Source organism: Setaria viridis, chromosome 7 (genome assembly GCF_005286985.2).
Source record: "Setaria viridis chromosome 7, Setaria_viridis_v4.0, whole genome shotgun sequence".
Taxonomy (NCBI): Eukaryota; Viridiplantae; Streptophyta; class Magnoliopsida; order Poales; family Poaceae; genus Setaria; species Setaria viridis.
The window spans coordinates 34906329-34922940 of record NC_048269.2 but is presented as its reverse complement, the minus strand read 5'-3'; the positions used below and the strand labels follow the sequence as shown (position 1 = coordinate 34922940).

General features: G+C 44.7%; 3 protein-coding genes across 3 annotated transcripts; 1 reads left to right on the top strand and 2 right to left on the bottom strand.

Annotated features, from left to right (window-relative positions):
• Positions 1–2422: 2422 nt before the first annotated feature.
• LOC117864118 (CEN-like protein 2) lies at positions 2423–3629 on the top strand. The gene is made up of 4 exons (XM_034748131.2): positions 2423–2728; positions 2815–2876; positions 3020–3060; positions 3147–3629. The coding sequence occupies exons 1-4, from the start codon at positions 2528–2530 to the stop codon at positions 3362–3364; spliced, it is 522 nt and encodes a 173-aa protein (XP_034604022.1). The 5' UTR covers positions 2423–2527; the 3' UTR covers positions 3365–3629.
• Positions 3630–7447: 3818 nt separating this feature from the next.
• LOC117864119 (uncharacterized) lies at positions 7448–8284 on the bottom strand. Its single transcript, XM_034748133.2, has one exon. It carries the CDS (start codon positions 8197–8199, stop codon positions 7813–7815), a length of 387 nt encoding a protein of 128 aa, XP_034604024.1. The 5' UTR covers positions 8200–8284; the 3' UTR covers positions 7448–7812.
• Positions 8285–8845: 561 nt separating this feature from the next.
• On the bottom strand, positions 8846–9714 carry LOC117865258 (uncharacterized). Its single transcript, XM_034749415.2, has 2 exons — positions 9610–9714; positions 8846–9422 (listed from the first exon to the last, which is right to left on the bottom strand). The coding sequence occupies exon 2, from the start codon at positions 9401–9403 to the stop codon at positions 9149–9151; it is 255 nt and encodes an 84-aa protein (XP_034605306.1). The 5' UTR covers positions 9404–9422; positions 9610–9714; the 3' UTR covers positions 8846–9148.
• Between the last annotated feature and the right edge of the window lie 6898 nt (positions 9715–16612).

The following is a 16612-nucleotide window of genomic DNA, read 5'->3' as shown; positions in this document are numbered from 1 at the left end:
AAGAGTGAAACTAGTGAAGATTTTTCTGTTACTGGAACTAGTCAAGATGCCATAGAAACAAGTCAGCAGCACTCATCATTCAGTATACCATCCCAAAGATGCGCAGGGTACAAAATCAACTATACCAATTATTGGTAGCCGTTTGGTATTGCTCCCTCAGAACTCTGGCAGCTAACCAATCTGTCTCCACGGACTACTAAACTAGTGAACTTCATTGAAAGCCCTAGGCATAAGAAAGCCCTAAGCTATTGCTAAACTGGTCTGATTTCCAAAAAAAAACTGACCCTATAGAGATTTTCCTACCAATGGGGCTGCGATATGCATTTACCATTGGTTGGAACAGCTATGAGATTCTACTACCTTAGCTAGGTGTGGAGCAAATATCATGGAATTGGCAGGAGCAGAAAATTGTCACCAAGCTGTACTTAACCTCCTACCACTTACGCATGGTGCCGAGCAGGCATGATGGCATTTGATCATAACAGAAGAATGCACAAACCTGTACTTGGCTCCACCACTTATGGAAATCTATAAAGATTTTTTAATGCCTCAATCAAGAAGAACCTATGAACTTTTTAAAACTGAATTGACATCTCTGCACTAGACAGCACCCTACATGATGAAGTGGCGGCGGCACTGCATTCTGTTCCTTTATTCTCTTCAGCGACTTCTTGTCATAGCATGGCAAAGAGTAGAATAAACAGATAATAATGGTAAATCAGTTGGTATCACAGTCCGAGGAAAAATTCTAACACGAATTGAACTCAAAGCTTCTCTTTTCCTTAACAGAAAAAGAGGCAGCTAAATGAGGGTTACCTAAAAAGAATAAGCCGGCAAAAATGAACATTTGAGGGTTGAGAGGCTTCCACGCAGACAGAGCAGCATTTCATCTCCAAGACAATGAGAATATGTATATATATATATATATATGTATATATATATGTATGTATATATATTATATAAAACAGGAAGATAAGAATATTGGCAATTTAAGTAAACATCAAATCAAGCATGCCAAATGGAATTGATAGTTTCCTCAAAAACCAAATTCCAAAGAATCATATTCCCCGTTTCCCATTTACCTCCAGAACGGCCATCTTCCTACCATCGATAATTTATCTAGATATAACAATAAGGTATTTTAATGTGCTTTCCAGAAATCAGGTGCTACTACAGATTTCCAGAATAGCTCATATGTTTTTCACCTTTAAAAGGTGCAGAGCTGATACACAAATTTGATAAGGTGATTAAGCATCATATTCTGCAGAGCACAAAGGCTTCCACGTCCACAGCGCAGCAATTTTTGTCTCCAAGCCACGGAAAAAAAATATTCCCCTTTATTTTCCATTTATCTCCACAAAGCCATACTTCCAAACTTGCCACGAATAGTTACGCAGAGATTCCATTTTTTTAAGAAAAAAGGATAAGTGTGCTCTCCAGAAATGAGATGGTAATGATTATATGACAAAGTTCCCTTTTTTCTAGGAGCTTGGTTATACTAGGAGCTTGGACGCTATGGAACCACATAAACAAGGGAGAGTTTTTGATGGGGGCAGCCCCTTCTTTGCAAGCAGCACATCAGTTCTTTAAAGAAGAGTTGAGGCTTTGGGGCCTTGCTGTTGCTAAAAAAATTCAGTATTTATTTCAGGTCAACGGGAGGGTCAAGTGAGAGTTTCTTAGTTTAGGTCTGTGTGGTGTTGCGGCAGCCTTATTTCATCCTTTGTGAGGAAATGAGACTGCTTTGTACGGGGATCTTTCCCCTTCTTTCTCTCTTAATATAAAGATATGCAGCTCTCCCGCGTGTTCGATAAAAAAAGTTCCTTTTTTCTCTTTCAGTAGGGCATAGAGATAATGGCACACAATAATTTGATAACACGGTTAAGCATTGAATTCTGCAAAGTGGCTGTCATGCAGATCCTACGTAGGTAGGTGAGCGATGTTTCCCAGCAATACAAGATAGTTTAGCACCGTAATCTTTACCGTGACCCACTTTCCTGGAGGTGTGTTACGTTCTATAAAGGTATAAAATATACTTATTGATCTATCACATATTTTGTGACGACAACACCCGAAAAACATTGTTTCATTCATGAAAGAATACCTTCAGTACGTTCATCTCAATAAGAAAAGGAAAATTTTGCACATTTGTAGTCAATTATTCATATCAGATGGTTCTGAGAGGGGATCCCAAGAACTTGAAAGAAGATACGTGAAGCATTGCTTGTGTAGATTCTTTATGTGATTGTTAGAGAAATATAGTACCCCTTGTTGGCTTTCTTGGAAAAAGCATACATCCTTCCTGTTGCCTTTTCAGCTGCATCCATAGCATGCCCAACTAAAAAAACACACATGCTTCACATCCTCTTTTGATCCTACACTTGGCAACAGGTTCCAAACCACTATAAATAGAGGCCTGTGCTCAACCAATGCCCAATAAGCAGCTCGCGGCACATCCTTGAGTGCATTAGCTTGCTGCATTCAGTCAGAGCATTTGTTCTGCAGAATACAAATACCTGTCCCTCCAACCATGTCTAGGTCTGTCGAGGCACTCGTAGTCGGTCGGGTGATTGGTGAAGTCCTCGACTCCTTTAATCCATGTGTGAAGATGACAGTGACCTACAACTCAAACAAACTTGTCTTCAATGGCCACGAGATATACCCATCAGCAGTTGTATCTAAACCAAGAGTAGAGGTTCAAGGGGGTGACTTGCGGTCTTTCTTTACATTGGTTAGCAGTCAAATGCTTCATGGTTAAATCCAAATATTCTATATGTAATATTCCTTCCCTAATGGCCATAGCTCTTCAAATTTCAGGTTATGACAGACCCAGATGTCCCAGGACCAAGTGATCCATATCAAAGAGAGCACCTTCACTGGTAATATTCAGCATTTCTTACCTCATGGACATCAAATAACATATGTTGCTAAGGAAGATAGCATCACATCTTCCATATACACAAAACAGCACATTTTCTGAACACTTTGTGGTGTGGCTAAATGTTATCCTTTACATTTGCAGGATCGTGACCGATATACCTGGGACAACAGATGCCTCGTTTGGTAGGCTCTTTCACTGATTCATGCTTAATCTATGCCATGTTCCAATTGTTCTTTGAATTAATAACCATGCATCTTCCAAATTGCAGGGCGAGAGGTCATAAGCTACGAGAGCCCAAGACCTAGCATTGGTATCCACAGGTTCATTTTTGTGCTCTTCAAGCAGAAGCGCAGGCAAACTGTAACTGTGCCATCCTTCAGGGATCATTTCAACACCAAGCAGTTTGCTGAGGAAAATGACCTTGGCCTCCCTGTAGCTGCTGTCTACTTCAATGCTCAGAGAGAAACAGCTGCTAGGAGGCGCTGAAAGTTCTAGATCCCACTGTCCACATTATGATAAATAAGCGCCTTCAGATCCTCTTACTACAAAATCAATGATCCATGAATGATCCGGATGCATTTTGCAAATTGTATCAGTACTAGATTGTTTTGCAAGTGTTAAGATTGAGTCATGAATGATCCATGCTTATAGTAAAATTTCATGTATAAGACAGTCCCTGAAAGTCTGAAACCAGGGTTGTTGGACATCCCCCACAGGCAAAAAAAAATCATCTACTATTTGCAGTGTGCCACTTGCCAGATTCACACTATGTGCACTTTTTCTGACATCCAAATCTCCTGGAAATGGAAATTGTCAGATTTTGTCATGTCACCTTGTAGAAATATGAAGACATCCCTAGTGAATTATTGTTAGAGGCATGGACAGATAAGGGAGGTACCACCTAGAGGACTGCCTACTAGAAATGTTAAAGTATGGTATCTGAGTCTAAACTGAATGCTCTCTTTGTTCACAAGAGGCTACTTATACAAGCAACATTGCAACCTGTGCAAAGGAGAATTCCCTTGGCTAGCCTACAAAGCGTCAAGTATAAACGATTTTACTTGTGTTCTCAGTTGCTGGGGAGTGGAATCTCAGTTCTCTTTGCTAGTTGAAGGAAGAATTCGGGTATTCAAGATGTAATTCATATACCTTTTGAATACATATGCCACTAAAATGCAGAAAGGCAAATAAGAAAGAGTAGGAAGAAGAAGTTAAATATTGAAAATACTAATGGTAAGAGTATAAAAAACTAGCAGAAATTCTCACATATCTGTGAGGCATATGAAAATATGCAACAAAGATTATTTGTAAAGTTTCCAAATTAATGCCTGAAAATATCAATCTTCTAGTCCAGATATGGTGCTCTATTCAGAATTTAGACTTCTAACGTATCTGAATATTCAACAAATGTATAATCCAAACATATCAAGCAAATGGTATCCAGATCTCTCCTTTCTCTCCTGATGAATGTGAGAATTTCTAGGTTCAACAGTAAACATGGTTCTTCCAATGTCACATGTACCCAATTTTTTTATTATATTTTGATATATGTAACGAAAGAAAACCAGGCTTAATTGGCTTTATGGTTGAACCTTTTTCTTAGTAACCATTGAGTGGCCAAAGATGCAAGATGAAAACGCACTTTTTTTGAAGGGAAGATAAAAGGGCAATAAATATACTAAGGACGAAGTCTTATCTTAGGTCGCAACTTCATCATCGAGTATTGGTTGCAGATAAAAGTTCCTCTACACATCACCACACATTTATATTTTCTAATCCCAAAACCTCATAATATATTTTATGAAATCCATCATTTCGATGATAACATGTTCTGATTGATGCAGGTTAAAAATTCTTCCCGGAAATAGGCCATATCCTACACGTTTGTTTCTTTTATCTGGTGCTTTCCTTTGCTCTTCTTAGTGCCCGAATATTACACAGCTCTATATAACCACAGTAGGCGTTTTTGTCCTTTCTGAACTCTGTTCACTACAGATTTCAACGATAATAGGCAACTCTGTTCTTTCTGAACTCTAGGTTCCTTGCATATGTCAACTTTCAGATGCCCAACTTTCTCTCAGGGAAACGTGGAACACACACCACATCTGCAGCAGCCCAATTTTATACCGGATATATAAACAACTCGACTTTATTTTGGGAGGAAAATAAAAGTCAACTTAAGTAAATGTAAACCAAAAACGCCTAACTTTGATGAGACGTTATTATCGAACAAAGTCACAGAAATGTCAGATATCTGCTGGATTTCGAATAGGAGACAATCAAAGTAAAACTAGCAGAGTTGTCGCCAACGAAGACAATGGAATACCCAGCAGTTCATGCTAATTTGTGCTAATTTTTTTGAGGATCAATTTGTGCTAATTGAAACGCGCGAGTGAAATTGTTGCTCAACGGCAGCACATAAACAACGCACCCAATCAACAAAATAAGTAACATGGAAACTTGAATGCGATCAGAGGGAGGCGAGGGCCGAGCGAATGCGAGTCCCCTCACCGGCCGGTCACCGCGACCTCATCTCGGTGGAAGCAATCGCTCGATGAGGAAGTGGCGCCGCCCCGCGACCTGGCAGCACCATCTCTCAGCAGCCGGTGGCTGGGGCTTCGGGGGCGTCATCGCCGAGGCGGTTCCGCGACGCCAATCCGCCACCGGCGCCACGCCCGAGTTGCGCGCAGCTGTGCTTTGTGCTCCCACGTGCACAATCGATACGCGATCTCCACTAGAAGACGTATTTCTATAGGTATCGCGAGAGTACGCCTCGTAGGGCAAGAAAGGATTGTAAGCCCTACGAGGCCCTAATTGGGCTATAACTGGAAAGGTTATTTGGGCTTACTTGGCCCATACTATCACATCCACGCGGATTGGGCCTGGGTTCAATCAAAAGAGTAAAAAAAAGGGAGTGACTACCTGTCATCCGGGTAATTTTCAACCTGTGTATCACTCAGATTTTGACCCAATAACAGCTAAGAAAAATAAAGAAATAACTAGGGGGGGAAACTATGTTGCTGGTGAAGCCGTGAAGGTAGTATTCATTTACTATCCATTGTTTTCTGATTCTAAATTTGACACTGACCATTAATTGTTGAACTTACTAAAATGGTGCAGGTGGTATTCATTTACTGTCCATTCATCTCTGCTTCTAAATTTAACACTGATCATTAATTGTTGCTTGGTTCATAAAAGCGTTGAAAGAAAATTGAACATGGAGATGACAAAACTGAAACTAGAAATGCATAACATCACAATGCAACTATCTGTGCATAATACTCGCAGAATAATTTTGCTTCAGCATTCATTTATTCATGTACAGAATAAGGACATGAAACAAAATAAACTGTACATGAGACTAAGCTGAATATTGAACACCAAGCCACTTTGGAAGCCATCAGACTTGATGGTGATGAACGATGCCCTGCATCCTCAACCATAATAGAGATTGTTAGTGATCTTGACAAAAAAGAAACAGAATCACATGCATGATCGGTGTTAAATGGAGATAGAAAAAGGATGGGCATCTGTACTCATACCGAGCCTAGAGCATATACTGACTATTTAGAAAATATCAAAAAATGAAATCTGAGACTACACTAAAACAAAACAGAACTAATACAGAATTCAGACCTGCATGCAGCAGCTAAATCTTAGACCCGAATGCTTTAGAGCCAAGATCCATTTGCAGCTGCAGCCTTGACTTTGTCGGGAAAAAAAAAAGAAGAAAACTGAATAATGAATCACTGAATTATTTAACCTGAAAGACGATGTTAGTGCAGCTACAACAGATCAAAAAGCAATATAATGAAACATTTAGAAAAAAAAATGGAGACAGAAAAAGGATGGGCATCTGTACTCATATCGAGCCTAGAGCATAGAATGAATATTTAGAAAATCTGAAAAAAATGAAATATGAGACTACACTAAAGAAATGAATAGGACTCTAAATTGACTAATACTGAATGACTCTGAACAATTGATCTTGTTTGTAGGAAATCTTCAACCTGTTGTGTAGTGGTTTCACACAGCAATAGTAGCTGCTATATAGTGGTTACAACGAATATTCAGCTGACAATGTTAACTTCGGTGCATTTTAATGCTGTCTAAATCAGTAAGTAAATTGAATACTAATAAAGTAAATCCATCAAAAGATGAGCTAATTTAAATCTGGAAAATGTTATATAGTTCTTCAATTGTGTTTCTGATTGAGAGCTGGTCAAAAGAAGAAAAAGACATGACACATAGAAAGTGGAACAACCTTAAGATGGCATAAAATTGAAAAATGGAGAAAAGCAATGAATGGAGCAAGAATTGGATGGAAAAGGCACTCAACCATATTGCACTGAATTATGAAGAAACTGAAAGCAGAAAAAATGGAGCAAATCAGAATGGTTACTAGAAATAGGCAAAATGAATTAATACATTCATAACACCGAATATTCAGAGGTTAATGAATATTCAGAAACCTTAGCATACTGACAATGTTAACTGAATCCACTGAATATTTAGAGACAAATGAAGATTCAGAACCCAGACTGATGAAATGAATCTGGGAGGAGCGTCGTTGTCCAATGTGCTTGCCTTTTCTTTTGTTTTCATACACTATAATCATAATCGCCTGAGAGATAATTAGAAATCTGGAATCTTGGAATGATCCTGGCCTTAGAAATCTGGGTGAGAAACCATCACATAATCACCCGAAATTCCGAAAAAAAAAAGTGACTGAAAACAAAGTTGAACTGTTCCGTCGATTTATAGTACACAACGACTGAGCCAGAAATGAACCATATTGTGGCAAAAATGCAGCCTCTTTATTGCGCTTTAACATAAGCCACTGAACCTAGCTAGCTAGTTACCTTGCTCGATCGGTCTGTAGACTGTAGTCTGTACTGCTAGCTGTTGCATTACATGGGACGAAACGTGCCCGATCAGTACCTCTGAAAGTAGGCATCGAAGCCTCTGCTCGAGAAGCAAAACCTGGCCGAGTTCCCTGGCCGTCCAAGAAGAAACCTCCTGCCGACGCCGCCACCAAAGACGAGCCTCCTGGAGCTGTAGTAGCCGGAGTAGGGGTACGACGACAGCGCGCTGCTCGCGTCGACCGGCACCGCGTTGCTCACCGACCGTGCTGGCAGCAGGCAGTTGGCCAGCAGAGCATGCTGCTGCTGCCCGTCGTCGGCGACGGCAGCAGAATAGTAATGGCCGCGGTGGCCGTCGAGGAGGTCGATGTCGAGCTCGAACAGCTCGTCCTCGTCGTCGATGTCGGGGACCACCTTCTTCCGGCCATCGTCGTCGCTGGCCATGCGTATGCCTGCCATGTTGCTTTGTGATATACTGTATGTGTTTAATTTCCTGGTGACTTGGATGAAGAAAAAGGAATTGAAGGTAGAGCTGGGCGTGGCGTGCAGGGTACCGGTGGTATATATGATGATGCTTTACCTTGCTTGCACGAACATAGACGAGGGTGGGTAAAGATGGTTGGGAATGGCGCGCGCGTTAGGTGGTGACATCGTGACCCGGTAGAGTAGAGTAGGTTGCCTACAATTCCTATTTTCTTTTTATGAAGGAAGAAATATATGGAAACGCAAGACTTGATAATTAGGTTGCCCAGCTAGGCAAAGCAACGTAATTGATTAATTAATACAAAATTAATTACTAGGCCTGAATCCATGCGCAGCCCAGACGACGGGTTTTTCCCTGTCGGGCTCATATTGGGCTGGGCTTTCCAGTGAAACGCACGGGGGGGCCTGCCGGCCTGGTATCTCGCAAGCACTCACCAGTCACCAGCAGCTTGTGCAGGGTTCACATGGTCAACCGCGCGTCAGACACTCAGGCTCAGACAAACATGGCATGTGTGCATTTAAAAAACAAACATGAGTTGAAAAGGGTGAAGGGCTTTACTCCACCAAGTCGATTATACTACTATTCATGCAGTACTGATCTCTCCCATTTCTTCTTCCTCGAGAAAAACTCTATTGCATCGCATATTTGCATACAAGAGAGAGGCACTTGTTTTTACAAAAGCAGCAGTACTGGAACAATCGTCGGTAGCATGCTGCGTGCACTGTGAAAGACTGACTGCTCAACTGACTAGTTGAGTTGAGTACTCCATCCGCGTAGCACAAAATGCTGCCGCTGCTGGCTTAACCATCATCATCAGTTCCTAACTTCCTTCTACTACTACTCTACCAGTGGCTAGTTAGGAGTAGTAACCAGCTAGCTACTGCTACGTTACAAAAGACAAGGATGCAGCTAGCGGTCACTTGTTCACATAGTGGGCTGCTGCTTGCCGGCCGCCTTGAAGTTGTTGGCCGCGGTGGCGGCGGAAGGGGCGCCTTGCTGCTGCTGGGACGCCGACGACGACGCCGAGGAGTTGTGCTGCTGCTGCTGCTGCTTGCGCTTGAGCTGGGCGAGGAGGGCCTTGTTCTCCTGGTCCAGCTGCTGCGCCTTCCTCCGCAGCCGCTCGTTCTCGTGCATCATCCGCAGGTTCTCCAGGCACAGGCTCGAGTTCACACGCTCCATCCTTCGCCTGGCAAACTACCTGCATATACATGCATCCAAAACCACCAAAATAAAGTTCAGAAGTCAAATGCTTGCAGTCAATTTTCAGAACGAGCATGATCAAAACACATGTAACTTCAACTGGAAACAAGAAACAAAGGGTTCAACACAGACAACTGGAAATATACACTCGAATCTGCAATGCTCTGCATTTGAAGCACTAGTACCTCTCCCTCAACTCTGCAGTAGCGCGGTTGGCTTGGCCTTTACAGGCAGATGATTTGCACTTGTGCAGGGGGTCGGGGAGGACGAGGAGGCTAGATGAGGAAGAGCTCGATGTGTTTCGCTCAAGTGTGCCTGGGAGTCTATTTATAGCCCGCCCTCAAGCTCGATGAAAGGAGTGTTCTTGTACGAGTCAATGCTGTGCGTCATGTATCATCCTCTGTCAGCTGCAGAGTCGAGGCTGTGTGCGTGGTAGCTAGCTGTCAACAGAGTGTGATGATGGGGATGAATTGATGACGCACTCCAGGTCCAAAGATACGCCATCATTCTTCCTCTTCCTCCTCGGTCTTGTCAGCCCTGGCCCCCTCCTGGTCTTCCTTCTTGCCTTTGCGCTTCCTCCCTCTGGACCCTCTCCCTCAACACACACAGATCGAGACCGCTGCATTTCTTGTGAAATTACAGTAGACAACATTGTGGTTTGGAGTTGAACAAAGGCGGATCATCATACAAGCACACATGCTAACTTGAGGTCAAAAGGTCAATGGCATTTAACCGTTGCACTCGATTGCATCTACTACTAGCAGTAGCAAGTGTACAGTACTCAAATGCACAGTGCAGTGTGCCTAGTCTTTGGCTGTCAACTCAAATGTTCTTGCTGATCTTGGAACAGATCTCTCTTGCTGTCCCGAGGCATGAGCGAATGATGACCAACATTAAGTGCAGGTCATCACTTCACTGCCCTTCGATCGATCGCCCTGTTGCTACCTCCTTCAATACTCCATGATGGCCAGCGCCCATGTCACTCGCTTCACAACAAAAGATTGACGTCAAAAATATGCATCCTGTTCTTATCTTACTCATGTGCAACATGCCAACAGTTATACGTATTTCTAGTTGGCAGAATCGGTCTAAAAGCATGACTCTTCTAAAAGATTAACCTCAGAAAAAAATGACACAACAAGGGAAAAAATACAATAGTTAAAGACAATGCCCATTTTCCATCACCTTTCACTAGAATTTTTTTAAGAGTAAAATGCGTAGCAATTCCTTAAACTTACACATACGTGTCGTCCCGATCCCTGTGCCCTAAAAATGTATTTTTATGTCCCTAAACTTGTTTTTGTTTCTCAAGTCCAAATGGGTCTTGACCCGCACCCACATATGGACGTGGCGTGTTGTCACATGGCTGGACCGTCCATAGGGTCCACAAGCCAGTTCTCTCAGCACGCTAGCATGGATTGGCCTCTCGCTTCCTTTCTTCCCCGGCGAGGAGCACCACAATTGCCACCACTGCTCCCTTTGTCCTGTAGTTCTTCTCTCCAGCACACTAGGGACCAGACTTCACGCCGATGCCGCGCATGAAGTCCAGCTCGATAGCAGCAGCACCAACGCCGGCGTCGACACCATTTGGGACGACACTGTCAGCTCGACGCTGAGGTACCTCCACGTTGAGGTTCAGCACGTACGGCTGCTGCTGTTCAGCATCCCAGTTCTTGTCCTCAGCCTTGGAAGCGGCTGTCTCGTATGCGATGAACATAACGACCTCGACGAGAGACTCTAATAAACATCGCGGATAACGGGATTGAAGATGGCCATGAAGAGCATGGTGCCGACGGCATCACCGCCGGGCAGTGGTGCGAGCGTGCGAGTTGATGCATACCGCGAGCCGCGCATCGGCGTCTTCTGCCATTTGCGCCCATGCGCATGTTGTTTCTCCCGTTGTGCTCAACAAGTTGTTAGTCGTGGCCTTGGTGGCGCATGGACAACGCACGCCAGGTGCTCGATCTTATGCTTAAGCCAGTGCCTCACCTTCGCAGCGTCCATGGTCGTCTCCGTCCCTGCTGCCTCCTCGGCCTCGCCGTCTCTTGTCAACGCGGCTCCGCCCATGGCACCTCCTTCGCACGCGCGACGGCGGCAGCTCGATATGGGCACATGTAGTGATCACACGACCGGGGAGTAGCTCGTCGACGTAGAGGACGGAGAAGCCGAGGCAGGCGACTGTGAGCTCGCGGCATGCATGCGGCATGCCAAGTTGCCACAACCTGGAAGATGGCGCGGCCTACAGCACCGTCGCTCTCCCCAGCTCGCGAGATTGCCACCTGCTGCCGCTCTTCCTCCTCCGCTCCCTGGCAAGGACTAAGAGATCATGCTCGCCATTTCCACGTAGACTCCATGTTGGCTAGAGGCGCACAGCATGGGGACCCGATTGGACTATGGTAAGACTCAAACAGAGTTTAGGGATAAAAAATGCATTCTAAGAGTATAGGAATCCTGCCCTTTACTGTTAAAAAAAAAGTATAGGAATCGGAATGATACAGCCGCCGCCGTGTAAGTTTAAGGACCGCTCGTGAGCACTTGAGCCTTGTGGGCGATGTTCAATGGTGACGGCTTGGGAGGTCAGGTCAGGTGAATGGCAATACACAGGAATAGGAGCTGCGTATACACAAGGATGGAATGGAAAATCTTGGAACTTGCTGAGCATGCCTACACTGTGCAAGTGGTACCAGTGTGAGTTGGGGCAGTTAGGATGTCAGTTTTGGCCATTGCCATGACACAGGAAGTAGGGAATGTGAGCTCAGCACTGCCTCAGGCCCTGTCACGTAGTACTCTGGTCCGGTCAAGTGTCAGGCAAAGTAGTAGGAAGGAAGCCAAGAACCAGTATGTATTTGCAGGAAATCCGGTTGGAGTTCATGTCGGAAGTAAAAGCCTGAGAGATGTGCAGCATTCAAGTGCATGTTTTCTGTTCTCCGATGCTCTCAACCACTGCCCAGATGCTTCAATCCTCCATCATGGCATTGGCATGGCACTTGCAGATTTGGTTTTGAATGGCTCTATGTGCAAACATTTTTTTTCAACCAAAAAAAAAAGATACTACTAGTATGTTTTTTAGTAGTATGTTTTTTTTGCAGAATGAAATTCAACATTGTGACTCCGTGTCCTATTATTCAGTCAAATCTCTACAGTATTTTGCACTACCCGACCAGCACTGTAATGCCAGTCTCCATGAGAGTACCATGGGAGTTTCATAGACATTTAATTTTGTACCACATCAACGAAACTGCTAGCTTAGCATACTATTTATGAGAAGAAAGGAGAGTGGATTTCATCCCCATAAAACTCACTTAACACAGCTGCCAAATTCCATAAAATCTAATGAAACTGTGCAATGAAACCACGTACTACAATTTCATTGAGATAAAATCGTGCATTGAGATTGGATATTGGAGTCGTGCAGTCAGCTACCCGCGAACGCTGAATAGCAACATTGATGAGTCCAAGATTTGGATTCTTGGTCTGATTGGACATGTTTTTTTGATGAAGCTCTGATTGGACATGTTGACCTCAGAAACTGAAGCACAGTACCAGTACTCCTGCGAACAACAGGCCTATCTTCCTTGAGCAATCATGATGGCGACAGTCGAGCAAAGTGATGAAGCTCTCGTCCGGTCAGGCCTCTCATCTCTCCAGGATCAGGATGGATGCATATCGGAAAAGGAGCATGATCGCAGCTGGATACGAACGGCCTATTTTTGTGATGGAGCACAGGAGTCTGGAGGCGTGGAGCTGGGAGCTGCGTGCTCTGCATTTCTCTCCTCAGCAAAGCCAAGTGTCACCATGACCGGCTGAGGCTTTGAGTTGTTTGGATGTCAGTTTTGGCCATTACTAGGGGCAGGTGACATTGGAACCAGGGAATGTGAGCTCAGCACTGCTGCCTGATAGTGACACGGCCTGTCAACATCCTCCACTTCCACTGGATTATTGCTAGTCCTCTTCCACTTGCAAGGAGTTTCATGATGAGCATGCATCTCTGCTAGATTTGCAGAGAATCGGTTAGATTTCATGTCAAGAGTAAAAACCTCGAGATGGATGCCTTCTCAGATCAATCCATCAGCAGTTTGACTTCATCTTTAGACTCGTTCAGTCAAATTTGAAATTCATCACAGATATAGCAGGGTAGCAGCAAACCAGCAGGGCGTGCAGGTAGCAGTTTCAAAGGTGAGATTAAGAAAAAAAAGACATTGTTTGATTTCTCTCCATAACCACTAACCAAACTTGAGTGACTTCGCAAGCATCTGCACAACAATCCCAAAAGGCACTAGATAATTCAGCAGGGGACGTTGGTGCAATCTGACAGAACAACACTAGAGCACTGACCGTAACTGCATCAGTCATAAAAATTATACTATCCCAGTTGAACCACGTTCATCTGATAGCCTGCTACCACCTTACTATTGGACTTCAGATAAAAAATAGCAGTGCGTACGCAACTGACACCATTTTGGTTGGTTCATAGTAGTGATCTGTTAGTGATTGGTCATCAGTTACACTATCTGACAGTGACTTTTTACTTGTACAGTTATTATCCTTTTTATAAGCAGGGCGCAAACGAAGATTACCAAAATGCCAGCTAGTTGACCTCTTCTCATGCTGCAGGTTGTTCTCATCGAGCTAAAGAAATATGATCAAACGGGTACTATCAACTGTAATTCTCCTCCTTTCAGATATCAGAGGGTGCACAGAAATTCAGATAACTGAGGATACATAGAGATGACCACTCGTGTACCTATAGAGGAATCTTTATAAAGACCTTGTAGCGTCTCTATGCAATCACACCTCAGAAGTGTGATATCGTGCCTACTTTTGCACAGCATGGTTAGGTCTAAAGTTTTCTTGAACTTTTACGTGACTTGTGGGTAAAGATGTACAACCTCTGTAGAGTGTCTAAAACTCTTATAACAGCCATGCTCACGGTCAAGAGTGGCCTGAATCCTCACATGATTAATTCACTTGAAGATGAAACATGTGTTATTTGTTATGGTCATGTTTACGGTATATCAATACTTGGGATGGTATAAACTTACATTTGATAGTAATTAGCTGTTGAATAAAACTTGACCAACTAAAAGTGCTAATTGCAGTTAACCTTGTCAGCCTTCCACCACATAAAGCCTTGCATGTCATATATTTTCTCTCTTGCTGAGCATGACATGTGCTCATGCTAGTGTTTTATATATTGCATCTACAATGTCCGAATAGCTGCTCAGACCTAGAGAACCTTGAGGACCTTACTGAAGTTTTTAGAGGAGCTGTAGGCGTTGGCCCCCAGTCAGCTGCCTGTGGAGTTGTTGGAGATCCGCTACTATACCAGAGATTCTTATCTCATTTCTGGTTACGTAGTCTATGTAACTCTCTCTCTCTCTCTCTCTTTACGTTTTAACACTGTATTTGATATTTACTGACGTCATCGTATGTGTGAAACTTGATCCTGGCACACATATGATAGTCATCTAGTTTTGCCTTTAAAACCGGATGTGACAGTATAAGGATAAGATCATGGCAAGGTAAGAAGGTTCTAGAAAATTGAAGAGAATGCGCGAGCCATAGTTGCTATGCTTCATGGTGAAGTGTAGAATACTTTAGAACTAGATATTTTAGCATGGTAGAAGTATAAGAAACTAGATAAGAATGAGGAAGTTTCTAGAGTTAGTATATTTTGTATGGAAGAGTATGGAAGTTGCCACATGGGAACACCACAATGATCATGAAGATCTATAAATAGAGGTGCTCCCCTCCCTGCTAGTCATACCATGGCATAGAGTGACATGTGAATTATAGGTGAAGAGATGATAAAGTTGCTATGTAGTGTACTGGTGTCATGATAGGGTAGTCACATAAAGAGTGTAAGAGTGAGTGTTGTATCAAGTTGTGAGTAGGTGAATAAAAGATTTGAGTTCTCCTCTAGAGAGTTGGTCTCCCGTGTTATGTCGGTGTCTGGGCGGAGCTCGGCGCGGAGCATGCGGAGGAACAGGCAAAGGGAGGTGCCCGGGTGCGAGAAGGCAAAGAAGCGGAACGCAACGTTGTAGGAGAAGGCGGTGGGGCCCGGATGGGAGGAAAGGAGGAGGAGGGCATAGTCGGAGGCGGCAGTGGCGGAGGAGGAGCAGAGGGAGAGGAGCTTGGAGAGGAAGTGGTTGTAGGGAAAGGGGCAGTTGGAGTGTGAGAGGAAATGGGCATGGAGCTGCTTGACGGCGGCGAGGGAGCGGCAGCGCGACAATAGCGTCGGAACGGTGGCGGGCATTGTTGAAGGTGGCGCAGGCAGACACGAGTGGTTGAATTGTCGTGGCTGTCTGTCTCCGGCGGCGTGCCGGCGATGTGTGTGCGCCGCGTCGGACCGAAGGGCCACCTATGCCACCACCGTCCCGGAGGAAGAAAGAGTGACGCCTTGCTGCAACTCTGCTGGCTCACATGAGAAAAGCTTTTGACGTGTCACAGCATGATCACCATTCTGCCGGAGGCGGGAGTCGGTGAGCACGAAGACGAAATATAACTAAAGAAGATGTGCTATATTGTACGTACCCTCCGAGGTAGAAGCGCTCGCCGAGGATGAGCGACGCCATGACGGCGACGAGGAGCGTCTGCACGGGCTGGTACACGGCCACGAACACGTGCGGGGCTGCCGCAGTCGATGCACCACGTCTGCACCGCGGTCGTGCGAGGAGGCAGAGCGCGATGAGGTTACGGTAGACGGGGAAGACGAGCTTGCTGACGCCCATGTTGAGGGCCAGCCGCGACACCACGTGGAACCCTGCGTACCCGAACTGCAGCGACAGCATCGCCACGTACAGCCGCGCAACGCCGGCGCCATGGCCACGCCCTGCGTCGTCCCTGGCCATCGATGGATCAGAGCACGGTGCAGTTGCCGTGGCTATGGATGGTGCAGTGGCAGTGCAGGTGCAGGCCCTGAGGCCCGTATATATAGTGGTGATCGGTGAAGGCAAAGGAGGCTGCAGCACGGAAGGATGAGATATGGTGGGTGCAGCAGAGGAAGCGACAGGAGGCGGTGAGCTATGGGGGCCGTGCAGAGCCTGCGCGTGCGAGCACCGATCATCCATGGCTGCTTCTGCATCCTACACCCTGCAGAGATGTCGTGTCATGTCCCTGTGTTCTTGGACATGACCTGCTGTACATTTCTGTCGACATATCTGGGCTCAGCTGGCTAGCTGATTTCTA